This window comes from Peromyscus maniculatus, chromosome 23 (genome assembly GCF_049852395.1).
Source record: "Peromyscus maniculatus bairdii isolate BWxNUB_F1_BW_parent chromosome 23, HU_Pman_BW_mat_3.1, whole genome shotgun sequence".
In the NCBI taxonomy this organism is placed as follows: Eukaryota; Metazoa; Chordata; class Mammalia; order Rodentia; family Cricetidae; genus Peromyscus; species Peromyscus maniculatus.
Genome location: NC_134874.1, coordinates 49,712,528 through 49,737,838, shown reverse-complemented (window position 1 = coordinate 49,737,838; position 25,311 = coordinate 49,712,528). Strand labels below are relative to the sequence as shown.

The 25,311-nt window shown below is 54.2% G+C and overlaps 2 protein-coding genes and 1 long non-coding RNA gene across 10 annotated transcripts in view; 1 reads left to right on the top strand and 2 right to left on the bottom strand.

The window, feature by feature from the left end:
• Evi5l (ecotropic viral integration site 5 like) overlaps nt 1-19,353 on the top strand; it is a 45,139-nt gene extending 25,786 nt beyond the window's left edge. For 2 of the 7 annotated variants that reach the window (XM_006970153.4, XM_016008476.3), the window contains exons 9-20: nt 272-369; nt 459-519; nt 7,107-7,160; nt 8,206-8,238; nt 9,218-9,358; nt 10,319-10,447; nt 12,143-12,283; nt 12,420-12,575; nt 12,678-12,824; nt 12,923-13,018; nt 13,100-13,195; nt 13,373-14,900. In XM_006970153.4, coding sequence (XP_006970215.1) covers nt 272-369; nt 459-519; nt 7,107-7,160; nt 8,206-8,238; nt 9,218-9,358; nt 10,319-10,447; nt 12,143-12,283; nt 12,420-12,575; nt 12,678-12,824; nt 12,923-13,018; nt 13,100-13,195; nt 13,373-13,660 — 1,440 coding nt within the window. In that variant the 3' untranslated portion in view covers nt 13,661-14,900. Of the gene's footprint in view, nt 1-271; nt 370-458; nt 520-700; nt 848-7,106; nt 7,161-8,205; nt 8,239-9,217; nt 9,359-10,318; nt 10,448-12,142; nt 12,284-12,419; nt 12,576-12,677; nt 12,825-12,922; nt 13,019-13,099; nt 13,196-13,372; nt 14,901-17,850 lie in introns of those variants that run through there. The other 5 variants (XM_006970154.4, XM_076560424.1, XM_016008556.3 and 2 more) reach the window with 4 other exon arrangements.
• Nucleotides 6,766-10,322, bottom strand: LOC143270458 (uncharacterized). Its single transcript, XR_013047609.1, has 2 exons — nt 9,607-10,322; nt 6,766-8,774 (listed from the first exon to the last, which is right to left on the bottom strand). It is a non-coding gene; the product is annotated as an uncharacterized LOC143270458 (long non-coding RNA).
• Prr36 (proline rich 36) lies at nt 16,773-23,790 on the bottom strand. Of its 2 annotated transcripts, none has more exons than XM_042268283.2 (7): nt 23,366-23,790; nt 23,114-23,236; nt 22,543-22,820; nt 22,329-22,431; nt 21,564-21,676; nt 19,415-21,478; nt 16,773-18,345 (listed from the first exon to the last, which is right to left on the bottom strand). In XM_042268283.2, coding segments are annotated over exons 1-7 (3,207 nt in total). In that variant the 5' UTR covers nt 23,368-23,790; the 3' UTR covers nt 16,773-17,821. The 2 variants fall into 2 exon arrangements, with proteins under 2 accessions (XP_042124217.2, XP_015863795.2); XM_016008309.3 differs by having other exon boundaries at nt 16,774-18,345; nt 23,379-23,789.
• Between the last annotated feature and the right edge of the window lie 1,521 nt (nt 23,791-25,311).

The following is a 25,311-nucleotide window of genomic DNA, read 5'->3' as shown; positions in this document are numbered from 1 at the left end:
CCAAGCTGATCCCCACCCCCCAACCGCAGGCCTGATTTTTTCAAGTTTCCCCCAAAGGCATCCTGGGAAGGCAGACCTTCCGGTCTTCCCCAGCTGTTCCTTCTCACACAGTCATTCATTAGCACTACAAATGCTGGCTGAGCAGCCAAAGTCTACAGCCTAGGTGCTGAGACAGGAGAAGCCAGTCCTCGGCAGTAGCAGGATACAGTGACAGCTGAGGCAGAGCCTGATGGTCAGGACCCATATGACAGTGACTCCTGTATCCCCGCAGTACTTCCAGAGAGTGATCCCCCACCAGTTTGACAGCTGCCCGGACAAGCTGGTCCTCAAGGCTTACCAGGTCAAGTACAACCCTAAAAAGATGAAGAGGTCAGTGCCCGGGAATGGAGATCCCGCGAGGGAAGCCCTCCCCAACCCCGGGGAGGCCTGGACGGTGACCGTGTGCTCTGTCCCCACAGGCTGGAGAAGGAGTACGCAGCTATGAAGAGCAAGGAGATGGAAGAGCAGATCGAGATCAAAGTGAGTTCCAGAGGCATGGGGAGGGGCAAAGATGGGCGCCCTGGGGCCTTTCCCTCGCAACTCTAGACCTGGCCGCTAGAGGGCAGTCCTATCCAGCGCATGAGGGGAACGGGCTGCCAGGGGCAGACAGCCTGAGGCTCCAGATGACCCTCATTCACAATACCCTTCCTTCACCTGCCAGCCCGGCGTGGGAGCGCCTGTCCCAATTGGCATATCCTCAAGAGCTGGCCACCCAACAGTAAACAAGACAGTCAAAGATCCTTGCCTTCATGTCCCCGAACCCCCGTGTCATGGGGCGACAGTCAATAAATAACTGAAATAGTGTGAACTCCACAGAGTGCTCCGGATATAATCATAAGAGAGAGCCAGATGCGCCTGGGGAGACACTACAGGTCCATGGGTCCAGTGCCAAGGGCCTAAGGTAGCAGCAGTGTACCTGGTGGGCAGGAGAACCCCCAGAAGGCTTAGAAGACCTGGGAGCCTTGGAAGTTGGGGGCTAAGAGGAAAAAGGCTGGGGCAAGCAGGATGCGTAGGCTAGATATGGGCGCCCACTGAGGGCCCTTGCGATGGCGGCTGACCTGCCAGCCCATCAGAATCAGTTCTTTGAGTGCACAAAACCTCGGAGCCCAAACTCACCTCTTGATGGCCTCTGCTTCACCCCTCTTCATGTGATTTTAGTGTTTGCCCAACAAACACTGATTGAAACAAAGAAGGGACCTGGTCTTAAGTGACAAGGACCTGGCTTCCCAGATGAAAGCACTCTTGAGCACCTAGACTCCTCCAATACCTCCCCAAGGAGCCCTGGGCCCTGCTGGCCAAGAATGAGGGCCCTGCCACCCAGTATAGAGGACAGACAAGGACACACCCCCACACACAGACCTGGTTCTGTCCTCTCCAGCTGATGAGGCAAAGTGGTTAGTTAGCAGTAGTGTCCCATGAAGGACACTAGTTGTATGACCCTAGCAGGTGTATTCACCTGAGCCTTGGAGTCCCCATCTGCAAAAATGGGGCTTTTGCTGTGCTGTTCCTATTCCTATCAACCTCGTGGTCATCGTTCCCACCTCCTGGAGAAAGTCAGGGGCAGAGCCTAAATGGTCCAGACCACCTGCACCTGCAAGCTGAAGCACCTGGCCCTGCTTGAGGGTTCCAGAAAGTCTCTGTCCTGGGTTTGTGAGTCATCTCACAAGAAAGGCAGCTTATGTGTTGTACCAGATCAAAATGTGGTTCTTGCTGTATGCAGTCAAGGGGCCTGCTCTCATCTGGTGACTGTGAGGACCCAGCATTAGATAAGAATGCCACAGACCCTTGGGCCCAAGGCCAGACTGAAAATTTCCCCAGAGGCCTTGGGAGGTCAGGTGGATACCTTCACATATGGCACGAGTGTCCTGCAGTTTGGTCTTTCACCTTCAGCCTTTAAAGCACCATTATTTCATGCCAGGCAGTGGTGATGCACACCTTTAATCCCAGCACTCAGGAGGCAGAGGCAGGAGAATTTCTGAGTTCATGGTCAGCCTGGTCTACAGAGTGAGTCCCAGGCCAGCCAGGACTCCACAGAGAAACCCTGTCTCAAAACAAAACAAGACAAAAACCACCCTTATGTTTGAATCGGGTAAGGCAAGGTGACAACTGCCTTTGAAAGAAGAGTGTGCTGGGGCTGGGGCTGTAGCTTAGCGGTGAGCATTTGCCCAGCATGCACAAGGCCTTGGCCTCTGTCCTCAGCACAGAACAAAGAGAAAAGACAAAACAGGGCAAAGGAGGTGGCTCCGTGGATAGAGTGCCCGCTGTGCAAGCGTGAGGACCTGAGATCTGTCCCCAGAACCCGTGGAGAACAGCCAAGGGCAGTCATGTGCCTTAATCCCAGCCCTGGGGACACAGACAGGCAGACAGATGCTGGGTCCACTGCAAGCCAGCTTAGCCAGACTGGCAAAGTCCAAGTAGAAGAGGAGAAGTAAGGCTGTGGAGATGCCTCTGTAAAGTGCTTATCTCTCAAGCATGAAGACCTGAGTTCAGATGTCCCAGAACCCAACTGTGAAATCCAGGCAAGGTTGGCATGCATTTGTAACTTGTGACCAGGGGAGGTAACAGAAAGATCCATGGAACATATTAGCCAGCCAGCCTAGCTCAGTCCATGAGCTTCAGCCTCAGTGGGAAACTGTATTTCAAAAACTAAAGTGGGACAGGTATAGAGGCACATGCTTTTACTTCTGGCTATCAGGAGGTAGAGGCAGACAGATATCTACATAATGAGTTCCAGCCCAGCCGTGACATAGTGAGACCCTGTCTCAAAATAAACCAAAAAATCCAGGCCTGGCGGCACAGTCCTGTCATCCCAGGACTGATGAAGCAGACTTGAGAGGATAGGAGCACACAGTCTTCCTCAGCTATACGACAAATTAGGGGCCAACCTGGGCTACACGAGACCTTGTCTCAACAAAAGAACTGAACATGCTGGAACCAGGCATGGTGGCCCACACCTTTAATCCCAGCACTTAAGAGGCAGAGGCAGGCCGATTTCTGTGAGTCCCAGGCCAGCTAGGGCTTAAAGTGAGAATTTTTTCTCAAAATATAAACAATATAAAAAATAAATAGAATAACTTTAAAGTAAATAAGTAAAAATTTTAAAATAAATAATTTAAAGACTGACTACTGGCTTCCATATGTATGTGTGCACTAGAGCATGAGCTTAAACACACATGCCTGCACATACACAGATATGCACACACAAGTATACACAAAAGAAAAGAGAGTTGGTTACTCCGTTTCAAGAGTGAAAAACAGGACAGGTCAGTCAGAGAACATGGAGGAGGCATGGACCAGAAACTTCAACATGCTTTCTACAGGAAGGAAGAATAAAAGCAGGGCAGGTGTGTGTGTGTGACAGGTTCGGGACCAGACAAGGTAGGCAATGTGAACAGGCAATTTAAGTGATTTTCTCAGCTTCCAGGAGATTCAGCACGGGGCCATTAGCATACGGGTGGAATCCATTTAGTAAGCATCAGAGAAAAGAGGGGTTGAGGACTCGGGTTCTGGACCTGTTGGTTTTTATTGGAAAGACAACAAACCTGCCATCTAGCAGTCAGCTAGTTCTGGGAAGGATTATCCGTCCCAAGCTAGCGAGGCCTCGGGACACTGAAGCATCATAAAAACAGAGTCAGAGTCAGCAGGTTGGCTCAGTGGGTGAAGGCATTGCCACCACTTGATGACCTGAGTTTGACCCTAGGACCTAGCAGGCGGAAGGAGAGAACTGACTTCTGCACGTTCTCCACAGTGGACCATGGCGATCATGCACATGTGCACACACAAACATGTAAATATAAATACTTAAACACAAAACTTTATTTATTTGAGGATGTTGGGGGTTGTTTTGTTTTGTTTGGGTTTTTTGTTTGTTTTTGTTTTGTTTTGTTTTAGATGGAGTCTTCCTATGCAGTCCTAGCTGGTCTTGAACTTGACTCCCCATTGCTGGGATAACAGCCATGTGCCACCAAGCCCAGCCTCATTTATTTATTTTTTATTGCTTGTTTTTTCATTTTTAACCTTAAACAAGAATGTGAGAAGCAGTAGGTTTGTTTGCTGTGACGAGGTCTTTATGTATATAGTACAAGCTGTCCTCAAATCTGCGGTCCTCTTGTCTCAGGACTATAGTTACAGGTGTGTGTCATCATCCACAGCTAGAAAAAAAATTTTTGAGATAGGGTCTCATATAGATCAGGTATATGACCTTAACCTGTTTTGTAGCCAAGGATGACCTTGAACTCCTGATCCTCTTGCCTCCACCTCATGAATACTGAGATTAGAGACATGTGCAATTATACCCCAGTTTATAGGGTCATGGGGATTGAAACCAGGGCTTGAAGCATGCTAGGCCAACTAAGCTACATCCCCAGGCCCCCATTCACAATTTTTTGTAAACTGTGACCAGTGTATAGTCCTACATACCCCTCATTCATTCTGCCTCCCTTTTTTCCCTTTTGGGTAATCAGGAAAAAGAGGACTTGTCAACTGGGTCTGTCCAAGCTTCTCTGTGGGTGGTGGTGCTAGGTGCATGACCAGCCAAGTTCAGATTGGTCAGAGCAATCCAGGAGTTACAGGCCAGGCTCAGGAGACCTAATCCTGCTTGTTCTGAAACAGTTCCGATCCAGCCATGCCGGGAAGCTCAGCTGAGGCTCCACTTCCCTCTGTCTCAGCTTCCTTACACACAATGTGAGTCAATGACCATCAGACCCATGATTTGCTCCAGTTGCTTTCTGGGTGTTTCTATCACCAGAAACAATTCAGGACATATTCTGTGTAACCAACCCATAGAAAATATTCTAGTTTCATTTCTGCTGCTGTGATAAAATACTCTGACAAACTGAGGCAGTCTGGAGAAATGGCTCAGCAGTTAAGAGGACCTGTGTTCACAACTGTCTATATCTCCATCTCAAGAGATCCGATGCCCTCTTCTGGCCTCTGTAGTCATTCCATGCATATAAAATAAATAAAATTTCAAAAAAAGTTTTTTAAACTTAAGACAAGAAATTATTTATTTTAGTTAACAATTCCAGATTACAGTTCATTACAACCAGGGAAGTCACAGCAGAAAGAGCTTGAGACAGCTGGTCACGTGGCATCCAGTCAGGAACAAAGAGATGCTTGCATGTTGAGTATGTGCTTACTTATGGTCAGCTCTGTTTCTCCAGTCATGCAGTTCAGGATTCCCTGCCTGGGGAATGGTGCCTCCTATAGTGGGCTGGCTCCTCCCACATCAATTAAGGCAGTCAAGAAAATCCCCTACAGACATGTCCACAGGCCAACCCAATGTAGACAATCCTTCATTGAGATTCTCTTCCCAAGTGATTCTAGGCTGTGTCAAGTTGACAACTAAAACCAACCTCACAACTAGGTAAGACTCTCAGTCACCTACGAACACAAATGATTTCTTTATAACCAAGAGCTGAGGAGGCTAGCTATAGCACATCTGCATACATTAGCTTCCTAGAGGGTCATGAGGGAACCTAAAACCACAGATACTTAACCGTAAATTCTTCATCATGGAACAGCAGGCAGAACCAAGCATAGTGTGATGCACCTCTATAATCCCCTACTCAGGAGGCAGAAGGATTAGAATTCAAAGCTGACTATACTATATAACAAGACTGTAGGAGGCAGGAGAATAATAACCAAGGCAATGTCTCCAAAAGGCCCTGAGTTCTGTCCACACCCTGGCATCACACCACATACACAGCATCATGGTATACACCTACCGTCTCAATTCTCAGGAGGTGGAAGCAACAGCATCAAGGAGTCTAAGGCAACCTTAGCTACACAGCAAGTTCTAAGCCAGCCTGGGACATATGAGATCCTATCTCAAAAAGAAGTGGCCAAGGCCACCTACATGTTCAGCACAGGAGAGGGGGTTGTTCCTGAGAGTCTAACTCAGGGGCTGCTGGGACCAAGGCAAAAAGTGGTCAGGACTGCCTGGCATCAGCTTCTCCCCAAACACAGAGGCCTCTGCCCTTGAAAGACCAAGGCAGACACAGACTTCTGAGGACAGTGTAGATGCTGACTTCTCCTTTCACAGAGAGAGAGAGAGAGAGAGAGAGAGAGAGAGAGAGAGAGAGAGAGAGAGAGAGAGAGAGAGAGAGAAGAGGGAAGAGGAAAGAGGAGAGAATGAATCACACCATGAAAGCTTTCTGGGTTGTTTCTACTGAAAGTTTGGATTTTTTTAAAAAATCAGTTTGAACTCAGGAGGCAGAGGCAGGCAGATCTCTGTGAGTTTGAGGCCAGCCTGGTCTACAGAGCGAGTTCCAGGACAGCAGGGCTACACAAAGAAACCCTGTCTTTTTTGTTTGTTTGTTTGTTTGTTTTTTTTTTTTGTTTTTCGAGACTGGGTTTCTCTGTGTAGTTTTGCGCCTTTCCTGGAACTCACTCTGTAGCCCAGGCTGGCCTCGAACTCACAGAGATCCGCCTGCCTCTGCCTCCCGAGTGCTGGGATTAAAGGCGTGCGCCACCACCGCCCGGCCAGAAACCCTGTCTTGAAAAACCAAAATCACCATCATCATCATCATCATCATCATCATCATCATCATCATCATCATTTTGAGACAGTATCTCATGTAGACCAGACTGGCCTCCAATTCACTATGTAGCCAAGGATGAGCCTGAACTTATGATCCTCCTGCCTCTGATTTTGTGAACCAAGGGCTTTCATGTGTGCTACAAAAGCACTCTACCAACTGAGCCACATTCCTAGCACCAAAACAGTTTTAGCTTTTAAATTTTATTTTATTTTATTTTGTGTATGTGTGGGGGGTGCGCAATAACATGCAAATGAAAGGTCAGAGGACAACTCATGGGAGTCAGTTCTCTCCTCCACCATGTAAGTCTTGCTTGGCAGCAAGCACCTTTATCCAATGAACCATCTTACAGGTCCTCAGTGTTTTTAATGAGCCATCTAGACAGGAATATGCCTCATTTTCTGAAATTTCTGACCCAGAACATAAAGTCCCTAAGGACCTTCCTTGACCTCTGTGGTTGGTGAATAGGGATTGAGTGCCTATAGGTGTTCAGGCACGCTCTGAAGTGCTCTTCTTCCCCCTCTGCAGAGGCTCCGAACAGAGAACCGACTGCTCAAACAGCGGATTGAGACCCTGGAGAAGGTGAGGAGTGTGGGTACCAGCTGCTAAGTTCCAAGTCTCAGGCCTCAAAACGCCCAGCAGCCATTAAGGCTGGGGCCATTGCTCCGTTCTGAACCAGCTGATTGAAGCCTGGGTGGGGCAGGCATAGTGGCCGTGCTCTTATAATCTAAGCACACGGAAGGTGGAAGCAGGAGAATCAAGAATTCAAGGCCAGTTGGCCTCGGCTACATGAGACCCTGTCTCAACAAAATATGTGGGTGGCCTTTTCTTCAAATGCCCCCAACCCCACTGAGATTTGGGCTGCCCTGTTGTTAGAGGTTCTTGGAAGACTTCATCTCTCTCTGCATCTCGACTCAGGCCGTAGGGTTGCAGCTGAATTGTAATTTGTGGATGTAACTCAGTGGATGGCAGTCACAAACTACGTGGGTAGGAAGATAAGCTCTGTCAGTGGACCACAAGGAACCTTAACCTGTAATTTGCCAGTCTCACTTTAGAAAGGGAGACAGAATGGAAGCGGGGTGGTGGGGGAGCCTCACAACTTAAGGTGGAGAGGCATAGACTTGGCCTTGGGCCCCACTAGGTTAAGGGTGGTGGTTTGGGTGATTTAGCATGACTCTGGGCCCCACGTCCTGCTCCTCCGTGTTCCTCATTTGACTATTCACCTACTGCAAGGAGGAAGGAGGTCATGGAGAGGATGTTATACCACACCAAAAGCCTCAATTCTTGTTTTCTCTCAAGATTAGAATGCACTCCCTGCCCCAGCCCTCTCTGGGACCTCCTCCTCACACAGTGGAGAGTCATTCCTGCTGCTGAGTTTTCTCAGCCCAGTGCACCCTGACCTCCCCACCCATATGAACCCCTCTCCAGGACGGAGCTGGCTCTGGCTTTGGTCTTTCTCCGGGTCCTCTTCCGCTGGTTCTCTGGTCTTCACTCCTCTGTCCCCTGCTTCTAGAGGTAGCCCACTGCATTAGTGACAAGTGGTTCTTGTCTGTCTCTCCCCTCTTCTGTCCCCTGCCTTCTGCTCTGCCTCCTTCCCCTGTTGCTGGGAACCCCCTTCGCCTGGTAGGAGAGCGCGGCCTTGGCTGATAGGTTAATCCAGGTACTGTAGCCTTTCCATATACCTCTGCACTCTCCATCCCAGACCCTTCCTGGGTCCCTGCACAGACAGCCAGTAACCACCTCTTTCCTGGCCACTGCCATTTTGGGGGAAGGGGGCAGGCCTGGCAACTTGCATGGAGGGAGCAGCTTCCAGGGAGACCAGTGCTTTCAGGGAGGGGGCATGTGAGCCGGAGACAAACACCAGGATGGGAGGCATTTGTGGGAGTGAGATTAGGAGAAAACTTACACTCAGCATAGTCAGCAGGCTTCCTCCACCAAGGGGCAATAGATGCTACCCCAATAGGGCTCAGGACCCTTAGAGCATTTGGTTGCAGGCCTTGACATGTGCTGTGCTCAGCTCACATGAATGTGCTCACCCACAGGCATGCATGCATAATTGCAGGCACACACACAACCTTCCGATCCTCTGCTTCTGCCTGCCACCCATCACCATCTCTCACTCGCCTGCTTCTGCTGCTGCCTCATTCTTGGATGGCTTCTCTAGAGGCTTCCGCACAGCGCTCAGTGGCTCCGAGCCTGGAATGGGGGACAGGGAGTATCAAGTTGGGTGGGAGAGAGAATGTGGGTGGAGGAAGTGGCCTCCAGGGAGAGGTGTATTTCACCTTTCAGAGGCCTTTGGCTCCGGATAACAATCTTTCTCTTCATTTGGGACAGAGGCAAACAGCCAGAATGGGGGAAGGAGCCCCAGCTTGGGAGTTGGGGGCACTTGTCACTTAAACCTGGCAGCACCTCCAGAATGTCCAGTACTCCCAGGATCCGTCAGGTGGCCTGTCCTTGCCTGTCTCCACCCCTACATCCTGAGGCCTGCTGTGGGGCACCCCATCCCAGGCTCTGAGCACTACAGGCCATGCCTGTCTCACTCTACCCCTCTCTCATACTCTCTGAGCCTCCCAGAGGCCAGGCCTGGGACCAAAGCAGATAGTCACGGCCCCTTCCCACCCCGCCCTCACTGTGCTCAGGGGCAGGTGACACGGGCACAGGAGGCGGAGGAGAACTACGTCATCAAGCGGGAGTTGGCAGTGGTGAGACAACAGTGCAGCTCCACTGCGGAGGACCTGCAGAAGGCGCAGAGCACCATCCGGCAGCTGCAGGAACAGCAGGTACCAGGCGTGTGGGTGGGGTGGGGTTGGCTGGCAGGACCGCACCTCCCACAAGCCTATGTGCCCCCCTTCCTTCTGGCCCTGGGGGATTAGAGCTAGGAGATGGATAGGGATATCCAGAGGCTAGTGTCGATTTGCTGCCCCTCACAGCCAGCCACCCCTAGACTCCACAGGACATCCTAAGATATCTTATGTTGAGAATAAACAGTAGGGTTCCTTTGAAAAACAAAGAACCTCTGGGTTCCTACCATGATGATATGAAGAGGTAGGTGAGGTCCAGAGCTATTGTCCTCAGGCTCAAGGGGAGCACTGAAAAAAGGAGGTAGCCCAGAGAGGGGTACCTCATGAGGCCTGAAGCCTATTGTGACACAGGAAGTGATGCTGGCACCAAGAATCAGAGTTCCTCATAGGACAGAGGTCAGGGAATAGGGGGCTGTGGCTGGGGGAGGGGGTGCCTGCCAAGGCCAGATTGGGGTCATCCCCTAGAGAAATGCCCTGCCAGGCTACCAGAGCAGAAAGAGAGGGTCTTGGTTTCTACCCAAAGGCCCAAAGGGAACTTTCTTCCCTCTTATCCTTCCCTGTTTCAAAGTAGGGCCTGAGTGGGGAAGGTAGAAAGGCCTCAGCCCTACCCCTGGTCCCTGACCATGCCCATGTATATGATTCCACAGCTCACCACACTGCAGGAGCACATGCCCTACCCCCAGCCCACGGTCCTGGGACTGAGTCTTGGAGGCTCTCAGAAGGCATCTTGAGGTCATGGAAAGTCCCATTCCCAACATTCATTCTGTACAGTTTCCCCTGGAAATTAGCCAAGCCAGTTCCATTGCCTCCAAGTGCCATGAACAGAGCATGGGTTCAACCCAGGATGCCCCCAAACTGGGACCCTCTGGCCCACTAGCCTGGAAGCTATCCACTGAGCAGCGATCTCCACCAGGGACCAACGCTGGTCTTTGTCTCCAGGAAAACCCTCGCCTCACAGAGGACTTTGTGGCGCACTTGGAGACAGAGCTGGAGCAGTCACGGTTACGTGAGACAGAGACTCTGGGGGCCCTTCGAGAAATGCAGGACAAGGTTCTGGACATGGAAAAGGTATGACTGGGGAAGGAGACAAAGGTCGTGAGTGAGTTTTAGGAGCTTCGGAAGCCAGACATGGCCACATACACCTATAATCCCAGCACTGTGGCAGAGAATGGGAGGATCTCTGGCCTGCTGGTCTTTAGGTTCAGTGAAAGAGCCTATCTAAAGGGAAGAAGGCAAAGTGACAGGACACCTGACATCATCCTCTGGCTCTTCAAGCATACACACATAAACACGTCTGCCTGTAACACGTACATACACAGAGAGAGAGAGAGAGAGAGAGAGAGAGAGAGAGAGAGAGAGAGAGAGAACAAGAAGAGGCAGCAGGCAGTTGCCTTAGCCTCATGTCAGTCAGTTCCCGTGGGAGAGTGGAAGAGGAGACCTTTCCATGCTGCCTTATACCCATTGCCACCTCAGCATTGTCCCCACACCACCACTCTCCAAACCAATCTCATGCCCTTAAATCACGATGTGCGGCAGGCTTCATAAGTTCCTGGGTATCCCACTGCACTGTGCATGTCTCCCTGTGGCTGAGGTTCCAGGATGCAGGGAAGGAAAGGCTGACAGGGGAAGGCCCAGGCCCATTAATTAGGACTGCCTACTCCCTCTTCTCTCCCATGAAGAGACTCTCCAGAGGCACACTACGGGCCACACTTTCCTGCCTGTAGCCCTGGAAGTGGGCAACCAGACCTCCTGAGTGCCTCCCCAGCTGCTTTATGAGTTGACACAACTCAGGCTGAGGAGGTACCTCAGTAGGTAGGATGCTTGCCTAGCATACATGAAGCCCCAGATTCCATCCCTGGTGCACACTGTAACCCTAGCTCTGGAGAGATGGAAGAAGGAAGATCAGCCATTCTAGACCATCTTTGGCTGCATAGCAAGTCAGATTTCAGCCTGAGTTACCAGAGATCTTGTCTTAAAAAAAGAAAAAAAGCCAGACCAAACCAAACCAACAGCAAAAACTCTCCTGGAAGCTGCCACAAAGTCCTTGAAGTTGAGAAAAAACCCTCCACCAATATCTGCTACAACTATGTGAGGGCCAGAAGCCTCAGCCCCATGGACACACCTCCACACAGCAGGGAAAAGTGCCCAGCCTCGACCTAACAAAGGGTCAGTAAAGACCAGGCCTACCAAGTTACAACATGAGCACCACCCCACCCCAGTCACGGGGCCCTTTCCACACCAGGACAGAATAGAGGCTGGTCCCAGTCCTGTCTGTTTCTGGAAAGGGGGGCTCCAGGCCAGACCTGGGGAGAGCACAGGGTGCTGCCGCCTGTCTTGCCGCCCCTGCTGATGCAGTTCTCAGTACTGGTCCTGGGTCCTGAAAGGGTTGACTCTTTGGAGTTGAGAGCAGACCGGCACTCACCCTCCCTGCCCCAGTGTGCATTATGTAATTAGCAGTAATATTTACGGGAGGCCTCACAGTTCAAGGGGGTTTCCCAAGGACAGACTTGAGAAAGAGTAGATGCTGGTTTTGCATCCATTTTGCAGATAATGGACCTTAGCTAGGGTCCCACTTGAAGGTCCTCTTCCCCTGGACCTAGTCCCTGCTCCCATGGGTATGCTGTAGTCTAGGGTGCTGTCCTCCCATCGATCAGCTGCCCCACGCAGAACAAGATCGAGGAAAAGGCCCGATGCATGGGTCCTGCAGCACCGGCATGGAGTTACAGCAGTTCTCTGGGTTCCTCACTTCCTGACTCCCTGCAGAGAAACAGCTCGCTGCCAGATGAGAACAATGTGGCCAGGCTGCAAGAGGAGCTCAAGGCACTCAAGGTGCGGGAGGGCGAGGCTGTAGCCTCTGCTCGGGAGCTGAAATTGCAGCTGCAGGAGCTCTCGGACACCTGGCAGGTGAGGATGGGTGGTGAGGGTGCCCCCAGCAGGATGTGCCTGGAACAGCTGGTGGGCCGTACTCTTGGGCTTATTGGAGACCAAGGCTGGCCTCTAGAACCCTTCCACCCCACCCCACCCCACCCCACCCTTTTAGGCCCATCTTTCCCGCGGTGGCCGCTGGAAGGAGTCCCCGCGGAAGCTGGTCCTGGGCGAGCTGCAGGATGAGCTCATGACTGTGCGTTTGCGCGAGGCACAGGCCCTGGCCGATGGCCGCGAATGGCGGCAGCGAGTCGTGGAACTGGAGACGCAGGTAGGCCATGCCTGCGCGGGGACAGTGACCGCCACAGCGGACCTCTTGACCAAACCGTGACCCCCGCCTCCTGTTGCTGTGCCCTCTGGTCCTCCTTTCCAGGACAACATCCACCGCAACCTGCTGAACCGTGTGGAGGCGGAACGTGCGGCTCTGCAGGAAAAGCTGCAGTACCTAGCGGCACAGAACAAGGGACTCCAGACTCAACTCAGCGAAAGCCGCCGAAAGCAGGCAGAGGCTGAGTGCAAGGTACAGCCCCTGCCCGGACCCCACGACCCCACCTGGGACCTAGCCACCTCCTTAACCCAACCTCTGTACCACCCCCACACCCACCCCCCCCATTTCAGAGCAAGGAGGAAGTGATGGCGGTGCGCCTTCGGGAGGCCGACAGCATGGCCGCGGTGGCGGAGATGAGGCAGCGCATCGCAGAGCTGGAGATCCAGGTTAGCCGCAGGAGCTGGGAGGATGGTGGTCCCCCTGGGCTGGCCATGCTCTGACTGCCAGTACTCCGGCCTTACCGGCAGAGGGAGGAGGGTCGCATCCAGGGCCAGCTGAACCACTCAGATTCGTCGCAGTACATCCGCGAGCTGAAGGACCAGATCGAGGAGCTGAAGGCTGAGGTGAGAACACGGGATGCTGGCGACAGGCCAGACTCTGGTGCAGGGACCCAGATTAAGAATGAAGCTAGGCGGGCAAGGGAGGAGGGCGCCTGATGGCCGGGCTTCTGTGTGGGTACATCAGTCTACATCTCCAACGCGCGGGTGCCCCCCACCCCACCCCACCCCCGCGCACCCCAGGTGCGACTGCTGAAAGGCCCACCAACCTTCGAGGACCCGCTGGCTTTCGATGGGCTTAGCCTGACACGGCACCTGGATGAGGACTCTCTACCATCTTCCGATGAAGAGCTGCTGGGCGTGGGTGTGGGCGTGGGTGCAGCCCTGCAGGACCCACTCTACCCTCTGTCGCCCCGGGACGCACGCTTCTTCCGACATCTGGAAAGGCCAGCCAAAGACAGTGAAGGTAGCTCAGACAGCGACGCAGACGAGCTGGCAACGTCTTATAGCAACCAAGGCCTGGACAACTGAGGCTGGGGGCCCACTCACTGGGAGCCTGGAGGCCGCAACCACTGCTTGCCGGGAGGAGAGGGCAGCAGTCAGTGACCTTGCTGCTCCGCAGTACTAAACAATTCTGTGCCTCTGCGGCTCCTGCCAACCACGGGCCAGGAGGAGGAGGCGGCACAGAGCGCAGGGCCTTGTGGCAGGCCTGTCCTACGTAGCAGTGTTTACCTGTTTTGGTCCATACGGTCCCGGCCCTCCTGAGTTCAGGGGGTGCCTGGGTCAGTTACCTGGAGGGGGTTGCTCTCCTAATATGGACAAGGGCCGAAAGTGCAGAGGTCCCAGGACTTGCTAAACAGGAAGCTTCCTCCTCCCAGCCAGCTTCCCTTTGGGACGAGGGTGGCCCTGCTGGGTGGGGCCCAGGAGCCGCAGAGGGTTGGAGGAAGGAGGGGCAACTTGGACTTCATATTAGCACCCCAGGACAGGCTCCCTGGACACGGTGATTTTGAACAGCCAGTCCCTTGCCACCAGGGTCAGATGGCCAGGCTGGGCGTTTCTGCCTGGTGCAGGCATCATGGCCCCTGCAGCAGAAACCAAAGTCCCCCCCATCCTGTGTGTAGGGTCACCAGGGGTGTGAGTGGTCAGTGAGAACCAGCTCCGGCCTGGGCAGTGTCTCCCCACTCTCTAGGGCTACAGAAGCTGCAAAGAAGAGACCCTTTTCCCCAGAGCCCCATCTTCCTCTGGAGAGTACTAATATCCCACATGTCGGCTGGCTGTTGAAGAGAACCCCTTCCTTAGGAGTTCTCAGCCTCCTTGTTCCTGTGTCCCTAGCCCCACTTCTGGCCAGTTTCCCAGTCAGAGTTACCTCCCTTTTCTCCGTGAAGTGTTTCCGTGGCCTCTGCCCAGTCAGAGTTGAGAACGGTGCCAAAGTCCATCGAGGCCCCAGGCTCCTTTATCCTTCACCCCTGCATCTTGGGACCCTGGGGACTGACCCCCTCTCAGTGCTCCTAGAGCCTCAGGTAGGGTGGTGTCCCAAGCAATCCCTGGGTGCTTCCTGGGTAGGCCCCCAGCTCAGTCTCCATTCCTGGTGGCCCACTCTTTAAGTGTTAAAAAGCCTGGGGGCCGGGGCAGGGTACCTTGAGGAGGCCCTCTTAGGTGCCCCTCACGTGCCCTTCCACACTGCCCACCACCATTTTGCACACTGCCTGTTCACACTCCATGTCTCCCAGGCAGGAAAGATGGAAAATAAAGTGTATTTACACAGTCAAAAGGGACCCTGAGTGGAACAAGCCAAAGGCCTGGGATAATCACAGCAAGAAGGTGCTGACCCCCGTCCTTGTGTTCTGGAAGTTCAAAGATGAATGAATGCAGTGGCTAGTTGGTGTGGGAAGGGCACAGGGATGGAGAGAGGGTTCAAACCAGCTTCAGGAAGAGCTGGGCCCAGTGGCATCCATTCAGCAGAGACTCTGGGGGCCAATGACGTGTTCTGCCCTGTGCTCGCCTCTGTGGAGTCTCTACTGTCATGGGAATGGGTACCGAGGGTTAGCGAGTGAACTGCCATTAATGTAATGCCAAAATAGGCAACCAGGGCAGGACAATCAAAACAGCTTCCTGGAGGAGGCAATGTGAGGGGTTTCTCTGAGAGCAAAAGCACAGAGGCCAGATGCATGGGAACTAATGGGGAGAGAAGGAGTCATTGTCTGGGGAGGAGCCAGAATATCCTGGAAGAAGGAACAGATCTTGGTGTGTGGTGAGACCAGGAAGATGGTGAGTGTGAGTGCTCCAGTTAAGATCTGAGTTTGGCTTGAACTGAGGGCAGTGTGGGGCCTGTGGAAAAGGCTGAGAAGAGAGCCTATTAAATGGGAAATCCCCACTGAGGACCAGTAACCAGGCCAGTGCATCAAATGCCAAACTGAGTCAGGCAATGGGGACAGTGCGTTGGAGGGTTGTCTGGGAGAAGGGTGCCCAGGGTTAGCTCCGGCTCACGGGGTGGAGGCAGTATAGCCAAGGACACTAAGACAACTGTTTACTGCCCAGTGGCACTGAGCAACTGGAGACAACATTGATTCCATGTCAGAATAGCTGCGTCCCTACAAATGCTCCCATTCATTCCAATCACACAGATCTAACACTGATGCTCATCTGTCACTGTGCCTACTGCTCCCAGGGGATCACTAATCATCCACACACTGCTGTCCCCAAGCTGGCTCACTGATCTGGGGCCTGGCAATGAGGGAAAAGTCCACATAGAAGTTGGCCTTGAGGTCCTAGCTGTCTGTTGTTAAGTGTCAGTCAGCTTTTTGCTGGGCATGATGGCAACTTTAATCCCAGCACTCGGAAGGCAGAGGCAGATGGACCTGAGTTCAAAGGCCAACCTGGTCTACAGAGGGAGTTCCAGAACTACAGGCCAGCCAGAACTACCTGTCTTGGGGGGGGGGGGCTTTTTTCTCTTAGACTTGTCTTGACATCTGGGAACAGGATATCTGGGGTTCCCTCCAGGGCTCAACTAGAGAAGTAATCTCTGGCTTGCCACAAATCTCAGTGCTAGAGTCCAGAGCATTTGCCCTAAACAACAGAGGTAGCAGTGCCCATCTGAGACAGGAGCCTTCTCTCTTTGGACTATAAGCTAGGAGGTGGCTGCTTCAGGATGAGGACAGAGAACTTAGTTGTCTGTGAGGTAAGGTGGCCCAACACAGGGCACTGCCATTTTGGCTCCCACACAGTGAGTGCCGAGCAGGAGATCTTGTCTTGGGCAGTAGCATACACGGGGAAATGTCATGCAGGGAGGGGCACTTGGAAAGAGAGAGAGAGAGAGAACCTTGCCTGGGGTTATGGGCTCCAGGGACAGACAGCTTGATTGATGGCTGGGAGGTGGAACGCAATTCTGAGTGGTGGACTTAAAAGATGGTAACTGAGGAGAATTCAAGAAATCGTCTGGAGTAAGAGACGAGGCAAGGATGCCCCTGTGATGCAATATGTAGAATGGCATGGTGTCAACTTCTGGGTCCTTCTGCACTGCCCCCTCCCCCACAAGGTACAGCCAGGTCAGTCCACGTGGCCCTACATTTGTGGAAGTTCTTTCTGCAAGCCTGGGGAAGTTACTGCCTTAACACTATAGCCTCCTTGGCGAAAGAAGACGGAGAGTGTCTCAGTTTATTTCCCTTAACTGTGATAGAATACCTTGACAGAAGCAGCTTAAGGGAGAGAGAAAGGATTTATTCTGGCTCACAGTTCGGGGCACAGTCTGTCACTGTGGGGAAGTCAAGGCAACAAGAACTGGAAGCAGCTAGTCACAAAGAGCAGTGAGTGTATGCTGCTGCCCAGCTCTCTGCTTACACAGCCCAGGGTCCCAGCCAGGGAATGATGCCACCCACAATGGGTAGGGGCTCCCACCTCAGCCGAAGCAAGCTAACCCATCACAGAGGGGGAAGTAACAGAGGAAGTCAAGGACTCACCATTCCTCTCCACTCAAGTTCATCCTCCAGGCCCAACCCTCAAGCACAAGAGAGAAGGGATGCACATAGGGCAAAGGGGCTGTAGCAAGGGGTACCCAGGAGTGCAAATTACCCCACATCCAGGGTAAGAAGGGCTTTGGTGGCTCTCCAGTTTGGTCACCAGCTCATCCACTCAGGCCTTCCTGGGCCTAACATTTTCATTAGAAGTGTGAACCAAAAGAGCACAAGACCATTGTAGGCACCATCTCACCAGCCCCCTTACTGTAGAAAAGTCACACAGTTCAGCCAGAACTGCGATTTACTCAGGCATACCCAGGAGTGTGGTGTAGCCTGGCCCTTCAAACTGACTGATCAGCTACCTGTCTGGCTCTTTCCCGGCTCCCATCACCATGGCACACAGGCGCCAGTATCTCAGGTTTTACTGCAAACGAGGCTATTGGGATGCGAGGCTATTCATCCACCGAACATTCTGTGTGGTGTGGCTCCTTAGAGAAGGGCTGTGACTTAGGCCAAAGAGGAGCTCAAATGGAAGGCCTAGGCCTAGGTGTGGATGCATTACAAGCTTAAGCCAAGGAAGGATAGGAGCACAGCCTGGGCGCAAAGAGAACTCTAGAGGTAAAAACCAATCCATCCAGTTGTCTCGGGAAGTGGGAGCAGAGACTAAGACAAAAGAGGTGTAACCGGAGGGGTGGATTCTAAAGCGGTATTCGTATGGTGAGTGGGGCTGGGGGCTGGCTCAGTGAAAAGTCTCCACTTCCACTACAGTCCAATCACCCTGTGGGGAGGCCACGTCGTCCGGGGAGAAGCTGGTGACCGAAGTGATGCTAGCACGTGACTCGTCCAGGGGAGACAGCAGTTCGGCCCAGCGGCCCAATTCGGCGTCGCTGAGCGGAGCCCGGGATCCCCCCGGGACACCACCACCCCCTGCGCCTCCTGAGCCACCTTCACTGCCTGCAGCCGCACCCTCAGCTGCCGCTAGCAATAGCGTCCGGCTCAGCAGGTGCTGCACGACGCTTGCCTGCAGCGCCCCCAGCGGCAGCTCGCCGAGGCGAGCCGACTTTGGACTTCTCGAGGATGCTCCTGAGCCTGCTGCAGCACTTGACTTCCCACCGCCAGAGCCCGGCCTCGGCTCAGGCTCCGGTTCCGCATCCAGGGATCCAGGGGTAGGGGCCACCGACTCCGGTCCTTCAGCTTCGTAGATGGTGCACAGGCCGTCAGAGGAGCCCGGGCAGGCAGCTGGAGGCCACGGCAGGGGAACTCCTGTAAGAGCAGAAGCGGGGACCAGCGAGATTGGCTCAACCGGTAAGAGCGCTTGCCACCAAGCCTGACAACCCGCGTTTGATCCCTTGAGCCTACATAGTGAAGGAGGAGACCAACTCCCACAAGGTGTTGTCTGACCTCCGCGTCAGCACTGTAACACGGGAGCCCGCACAAATTCGAGCAAGTGAATAAATACATTGCATGATGTGGGGGAAAAAAATGTAAGGACCAGCAGGGGGCTGGAGAGATGGTTCCGTGGTTAAGAACACTAGCTGCTCTTTCAGGAGACCTAGGTTCGATTCCTGCGCACCCACGTGGCTGCTCACAATGGTCTGTAAATCAAGTTTCAGGTATCTGACAAACTCTTCTGGTGTCCACAGCACCATATACGTGGTGCACAAACACACATTCAGGTAAAGCACTGGTACACATAGAATAAAATGAAAAATAAAAATAAATAGAGCTGGAGAGATGGTTCAGCGGGTAAGGCACTTGCCACTAAGCCTAAATACCTGAGTTCAACCCACAGGTAAGGTGAGAACTGAATTCTATAAGCTGGCTGACTTCCACAAGTGCACCAAAGGAGTGCATACCCATAAAGAGATACAAACACATACAAAATAAATAAATTAACGTGATTTTACTGATGTGGGGCTGAAGAGGAGGCTCAGATGTAAAGAATAAGAACTGCTCTTGCAAGGACCTGAGTTCGGTTCTAAGCACGCATTTCGGGTGGCTCATAATCGCCTGTAACTCAGAGCCACACACATGTAGCATACATTCACACACACACACATACACCACACATGTGTGTGGTGTATGTGTGGTGTGTGTGTGTGTGTGTGTGTGTGTGTAAATCGTTTTTCTTTTTAAGAGGAGGTTGCAAGATGACGACCTGAGTTCCAGTTCCATCCTCGTAACTCACATGGTAGAAAGAGAATATACTTCCATGCGCATGCACATATACACACACAAAATAAACATAAATTTTAAATTTAAAAAAAAAAAGACCAGATATGGGGCTTGAGGACTCCTTGGGAAGCTCCGCCCCCGAGCCTAGAATCCTTACCTGGAGCACCGCGCACTACCAACGGTGGAGCAGGGCCTCGACTCCAGGAGGCCGGGTGGCAGGCCGCTAGCTCCGCGTCCGCGGCCGGGGAGACCGTGGCGCAGCCCTCGGGTCCGCTGTCGTAACCACGGAGCTCCTCCGGCGTGCTCGTGGCGCTGCTGCTGTGGCCTGCCAGGTCCGGGCCGCTCAGCGTACTGGACGGGCTTCGCGAGGGTGGCGGCGGCGGGGCAGGGGCCAGCGACAGGGTCAGCCGTGGACTTGAGATCGGGACATCTGGGCCTGGGGTCGGGGGTCGACGAGGGGCTTGCAGTGGGGGTGAGGCGGGAGGAGAAGGAGGCTGAACAAGGGGCGAGGTCAGGCCAGGAGAGGCCTGCGGAGGGGGCGTGGTCAGGGGAGAGGGAGGGGTCTCTAGAGGAGGCAAAGCCAAGATTGGGACCTGCAGGGGAGGTGCGGCTGTGGCCAGTGCGGAGGAGGGAGCCTGCAGGGAGGGCAAGGCCAGAGAAGAGGGGGCCTGCGGAGGGGGTGAAGTCAGAGGAGTGGGTGAATCCAGTGAAGGTGGGGCTTCTGGTGGGGTAGTTGCCAAGGGAGACGGAGGTGAGGGCGAGGGAGAAAGAGGGCCCTCCAGAGGAGGTGAGGCAGGAGGGGAGAGAAGAGCTGGCAGAGGGGGTGAGGCCGGGGACGAGGGAACAGGCAAAGGATATGTAGCAAGAGAAGGCACCTGCAAAGGAGGCGAGGGTAGAGAGTGTGCCTGCCCAGGGGGTGAAGGCAGGAAAGGAGGCGAGGCCTGCAGAGAGGGTGAGCCCAAAGAGAGTGGGGCCGAGAGTGGGTCCTCGGCCGAAGGAGGAGGCGGGGCCTGCGGGGGCGATGAGGCCAGTGAGGGTGTCAACGGAGAGGCCTGTAAAGTGGGCAAAATCAGAGATGGTGGGAGCCTCCGGGGAGGCGTGCCCACGGAAGAGGGCGGGACACACAGAGGTGGTGAGGAGGAGGGAGAGGAAGAAACTGGAGGAGAAATGGCCAGAAACAGAGGGTCTTGCAAAGGCGGCGTGGTTAGATTAGAGGGCGTGGCCTGGAGAAGGGGCGGAGACACAGAAAAGTTGTCCGGGAGAGGGGCCTCAGTGGACAGAGTGGGTAGAGAGGGTGTGACAAGGGGAGCAGGCTGATTCTGTGGAGAAACTGGCGGAGAAGGAAGGACTTGTGGAGGAGGCGTGGCTAGAGGTAGAGGCGTAGGTGAGAAAGACGTGGCCAAGAGAGTCTCCTGAGGGAGCGAAGCTGAAGGAGCCTGGTTGCAGGGCATACTCTGTACAAGGGGTGAAAGCGATGGGGAGATCACAGCCTTTGGTGGGGGTGAGTCAGAGGCCTCTCCAGTACCCAGACTTGTGGGTGGAGCTTGCAAAGGGGGCGTGGCTGGTGGAGAGGGGAGGTTCTGCAGAGAAAGTGGAGGTGATGGTGGGCCGCTTATGGCCTGTGAATGGGGGGGTGTTGCCTGTGAAGGGGGTTGTGCCTGGAGTTGAAGTGAAGCAGGTAGAGGTGGGGTGGCGGGTGGAGAGGGAGGGAGCGTGGGCTTCAATGGATCCTCTGGGACCTGAGCAGGGGAAGCCTGAGGTGTGCTGGCTGCAGGTGGAGCGGGCGTGACTGAAGATGAACCAGGAAGCAGGCTCTGTGCGGAGGTTCTGTCCTTCCTCGGGACTGTGGTCTGGGGTGGGCGCAGAGCTTGCTGCCCTTTCGACTTGAGCTGCTGCGAGGTGTGCGCGGGAGCCCGGGGGGTTACACGCGGAGAGACCCCAGAGCGGGCTGGGGACAGCTGAGGGGTAGCGCTGGAGCTCAGGGAACGGGAGGCCGGCTTCTGCAGGCTGCCACCAGCGGCAGCGCGCCTCCTGAAGGCTGGGCTCAGCTCCGGGGCACTGGGTTCTGCAGCTCTGCTCACAGGTTTCCTGGGGGCCTCGGTGGTCAGGGAACGCTGCCGGGCACTGGGAACTGATCGAGGAATTCCCACCTCTGTAGCTGGGGCCCTGGACCGACGAGTGGTGGCAGGGGAGGAGGTTCCTGAGGTGGGTCCTAAAGAATCTGCAGACGACATCAAAGTCCAAAAGAAACATGGGTACCTCGAGGCCGCCGGCCTCAAAGACCTGCTTGTTTCCAGGTCACATACCTTTTCGTGTTCCAGAGCTCAGAGCATTCCTTTTGGGTGCCTCTGGTGCTTTACTCCGGACCACAGGTTCCTTCGTCGGGGGTTGGAGTCCCTTCTGGACAACAGGGCCTGGTCTGGGAACAGGAATGCCAACTGCTGGTGATACTCCCAGATGCACAGTTCCCCACTAGGAAATGGAGCTGCTTGCCTTTCTGTGACCCAACCAGTAATGGCTTTTGCCCAATTTGACCCATTATCTGCAAGTGTTCACGTGTGTGTACAGTTGTGCTCACCCATGCATGCACATGTGGATGCCAGAGGTAAACACTGGCATCTAGCCGGATCGTTTCCCTGCCTTATTTTGGATTCTGTTTTATTTATTATTACTATGTAGACCAGGCTGGCCTCAGACTCGCAGAGATCCATATGCCTCTGGCTTCTGAGGGCTGGTTATTAACAGTGAGTGCCACCACAACCGGAAATTTTAGGGGAAAGGATCTCTCACAGAACCTGAAGCTTGGCACTTCCTCCGTCCAGGACCAGGAACCCACCTCTCCCCACCTCCCCTTCCCGTCCAGAGCTGAGGTAACAGTGGCTCATCACCGAGACAGGCTTTGACATGGGCGCTAGAGCTTCAAACTCGGGTCCTCATATTTGTGCAACAAGCGCTTTACCACAGTGAGCCGCCTTCCCAGCACAGCCCATTCTTGTGCAATAGCAAATGTTCCAGATTGCTAAACTAAACCTTGCTTGGGGAATTAAGGAGTTAGGGGATTAGCATGTTACCTGGTGATCCCACTGCTGGCCCGCCCGGGGCTAGAAATAGAACCCTGGCCCGAGATCTTCATAGGGGCCCTCTCTCCTTTCACAGAAGCTGGGGGCCTGGAGGCTTCGGGGAGAAGACAAAAATCAATGGTATTTCTGAAAAAAGAGGAGTATCCGAGAAGGAAGAGGGAAGGTGAGCGGTGTCAAGATGGAAATCACAAATGCAGCTGAGTACCTGGGCTGCGAGGACCTGTCCCCGCGCTGCGCGCTGGTGCCCCTTGAACAGCGGTCTGTGGAAGAGCCGCTTTGCCGACGCCCGCGGCTCGCTCTACCAGGGGCCTTCGCCCAATAGCTCCGTTTGCTTCCAGGACTCGAAGGGCTGCGGTGGTTACAGGGGGAGGAGGTCGAGGGGATGCAGGAGGAGGCCTAGGGGTCGGAAGGCCAGGGGGTCGTGAAGCTGACATCCGCGGGGCGGCTCCTGCCTTGACCCTATCCCTCTTGTCCATATTGCTCCTGATGAAGAAGACAGAAGGATCAACATCCCAGCTCCTGAACCACTCGCTATAACCCATCCGGGCGCCTCCCCGTGCTTCCTCCAGCATCGCCACCCATGGGTGCCTAAACCTCAGCCTCCAGAGCCTCAATTTGCTTTCCTTCCAACCACCACACCCGCTCACCAACCCGGCCGCTCAGTGTTGTCCTCAAGTCCCACCGCCACCTCCATCCCCCAAAGCTGAGACGCCCTGTTCGGGTCCCCCACCCACCCGTCCCGCTGCCCTCTTACAAGACAACATCCATGCCCCTACCCGTAGCCTCGCCTCTCAGAGACCCAAATGACCAGTCCCCCAAACAGGACTTCCAGATTCAGGGGCCTCCGTGTGCACACCGAATGGGATTCACTAGCGTCCTCCCTCAGGTTCCCCAGGCACCTGCAGGGAGAAAAAGAGTGGCCTCGTTGCCCGCGAACGGGCTCCGGGAGACAAAGAGCTGCTTCCCGGCCCGACCCCTCCCCCAGCCCGGTCCCCTAGGCCAGCGATCCGCCCGCTCCACCTGCTCACATCGCGCGCTCACCTACGCCTCTGGCCACGAGCCGCTCCACGCAGGGTCGCCTGGGGTGGGGCTGGGCAGGAGCCGCGGTGGCGGGGAGCGTCGAGAAGGCAAGGGGAGGGGGCTGCAGGCGACAGTGCCTGGGGAGCCTGGCCGCGGCCCCGCCCCTCAGCCACGGGCGGGGAGAGCCCAGGATGCGCGCGCTCGTGCTCGAGCCACAGCCGGGAGCGCGCAGAGGGGGCTGAGAGAAGGGGCGCGCCTCCGAGGAAGGTGCGCGTGCTGCCTTCCCGGGACCACCCCGGGGGAGGCCTGTTTCAGTGGCTGTGTTCAACGACCGCAGAGCTAGCCAGAGATGCTTAGGAGGGGGGTTCCTTGAGGACCCTCACAGTCCCCTACTCAAGCTCTTGCACCTGCTCCTTCTCAAGCTCTTGGAGACACCCCCTTCTCAAGCTCTTGGAGACCAACATTCTCCTGGACAGGGATAGGCTGGGCCTTGGCAACCAGTAGGGCGGGATCACCGTGCCTCTAGCCCACCAACCAATCCAGCCACTCTGTGTCCTCTAGTCCCCCTTTCTTAAACTTGATGACTGTAGAGCCCGTAGATGGCCGGGCCAGTCCACCTATCTTGTAACCCCGCCTTTTCTCACACCCTAGAAAATCCCTTGTCTGCCGCAGGTCGGTGGTGGTTGCTGGAGAATGCGAGCCCTGGGAGTTAATTTTTATTACATTTTATTTATTTATTTGTTTGTTTGTTTGGTGTGTGTGTGTGTGTGTGTGTGTGTGTGTGTGTGTGTGTGTGCATGTGCACGTGCCACTGCACGCTGTTAGAAGTCAAAGAAGAACTGTCGGACTCAGTTCACTCCTACAGCTAGTGGGTGCTGGGGATGAAATTGAGGTGATCAGGCTTGGCAGCAAGATTCTTTAACCACTGAGCTATCGGACAGGCCCCAAACTCTTGGACTTAGAGGATGCACAGCAGAGCCCAGATTTGGGGGAAGAGAGGAAAAACAGAGGGAAGAAAGAAAGGGAGCAAAATAGGAAACAGGTGGTGGCTCTGCCTTTTGTGGGGCAGGACACATCTCTACTTAGCTGGCAGACAGGGAGTCAAGGCCTCAGACGTTTCCTGGCAGAGCTTGTGGATCATGGAGGAGCATGATTACGAGGGTAGGAAAGGTCTCCAAAAAGGTGTGTGCAGAAGTTGAGAGCATTCTGTCTGAGGGTCTCAACCCAGCTGAGCAACTAAAAAGTGTCACTTTAGTAGGTCATTCACAGACTCCATGGGGGCAGGTGCACCTTACAGGAGATCGTACCCATAGAGGATGTTAAACCAAAACACTGGTCTCCAAGGGCTCTCTGAAGTATAAGGGCTCTTTGAGCTAGGCATTGTGGGCTGCATGGCCAGTACTCCAGAGAAAGAGGCAGGGGGATCCTGCATTCCAGACCAGCCTGGGCTATTTAGCAAGGCTTCCTGAGCCATGGCAGTGCCAGCTAGATAAAAGAAATGAGTCCTGGAACAACACCCTGTAAGTTCCAGAAGAAGGGCTAGAGACCAACTGGGATGGTGTCTGCTGGACCCAGAGCTAGGAGCATTTTGAGGGCTGGGTAGATAGCTCAGTTGGCAGGGTCTTCTGTAGCCTACAACAGCCTTTGGTTCTGTCCCCAGCAACACATAAACTTGGCATGGTGGTATGCAGCTATTATCCCAGCACTTGGGAGGTGGAGACAGGAAAATCAGGAGTTCAACGTCCTCTTTGGCGATGTAGTGAGAGATAATTTGAAGCCACCCTCGGCTGTATGAGACCCTGTCACAAAAAAAAAAAAAAAAAAAAAAAGAGTAACAGCCAGTCGTAGTGACACACACCTTTAATCCCAGGACTCAGGAGGCAGAGGCAGGCAGATCTCTGTGAGTTCGAGTCCAGCCTGGTCTACATAGTGAGTTCTAGAACAGCCAGAGTGA

Excerpts from the sequence above, each read along its gene's own strand:
- Prr36 (XM_042268283.2), bottom strand. Across the intron at positions 22,821-23,113 it reads TCTGAGAGGCGAGGCTACGG|GAGCAATATGGACAAGAGGG; the intron begins GTAGGGGCATGG and ends CTTCTTCATCAG. Across the intron at positions 21,677-22,328 it reads GCCAGCAGTGGGATCACCAG|ACCAGGCCCTGTTGTCCAGA; the intron begins GTAACATGCTAA and ends TCCTGTTCCCAG.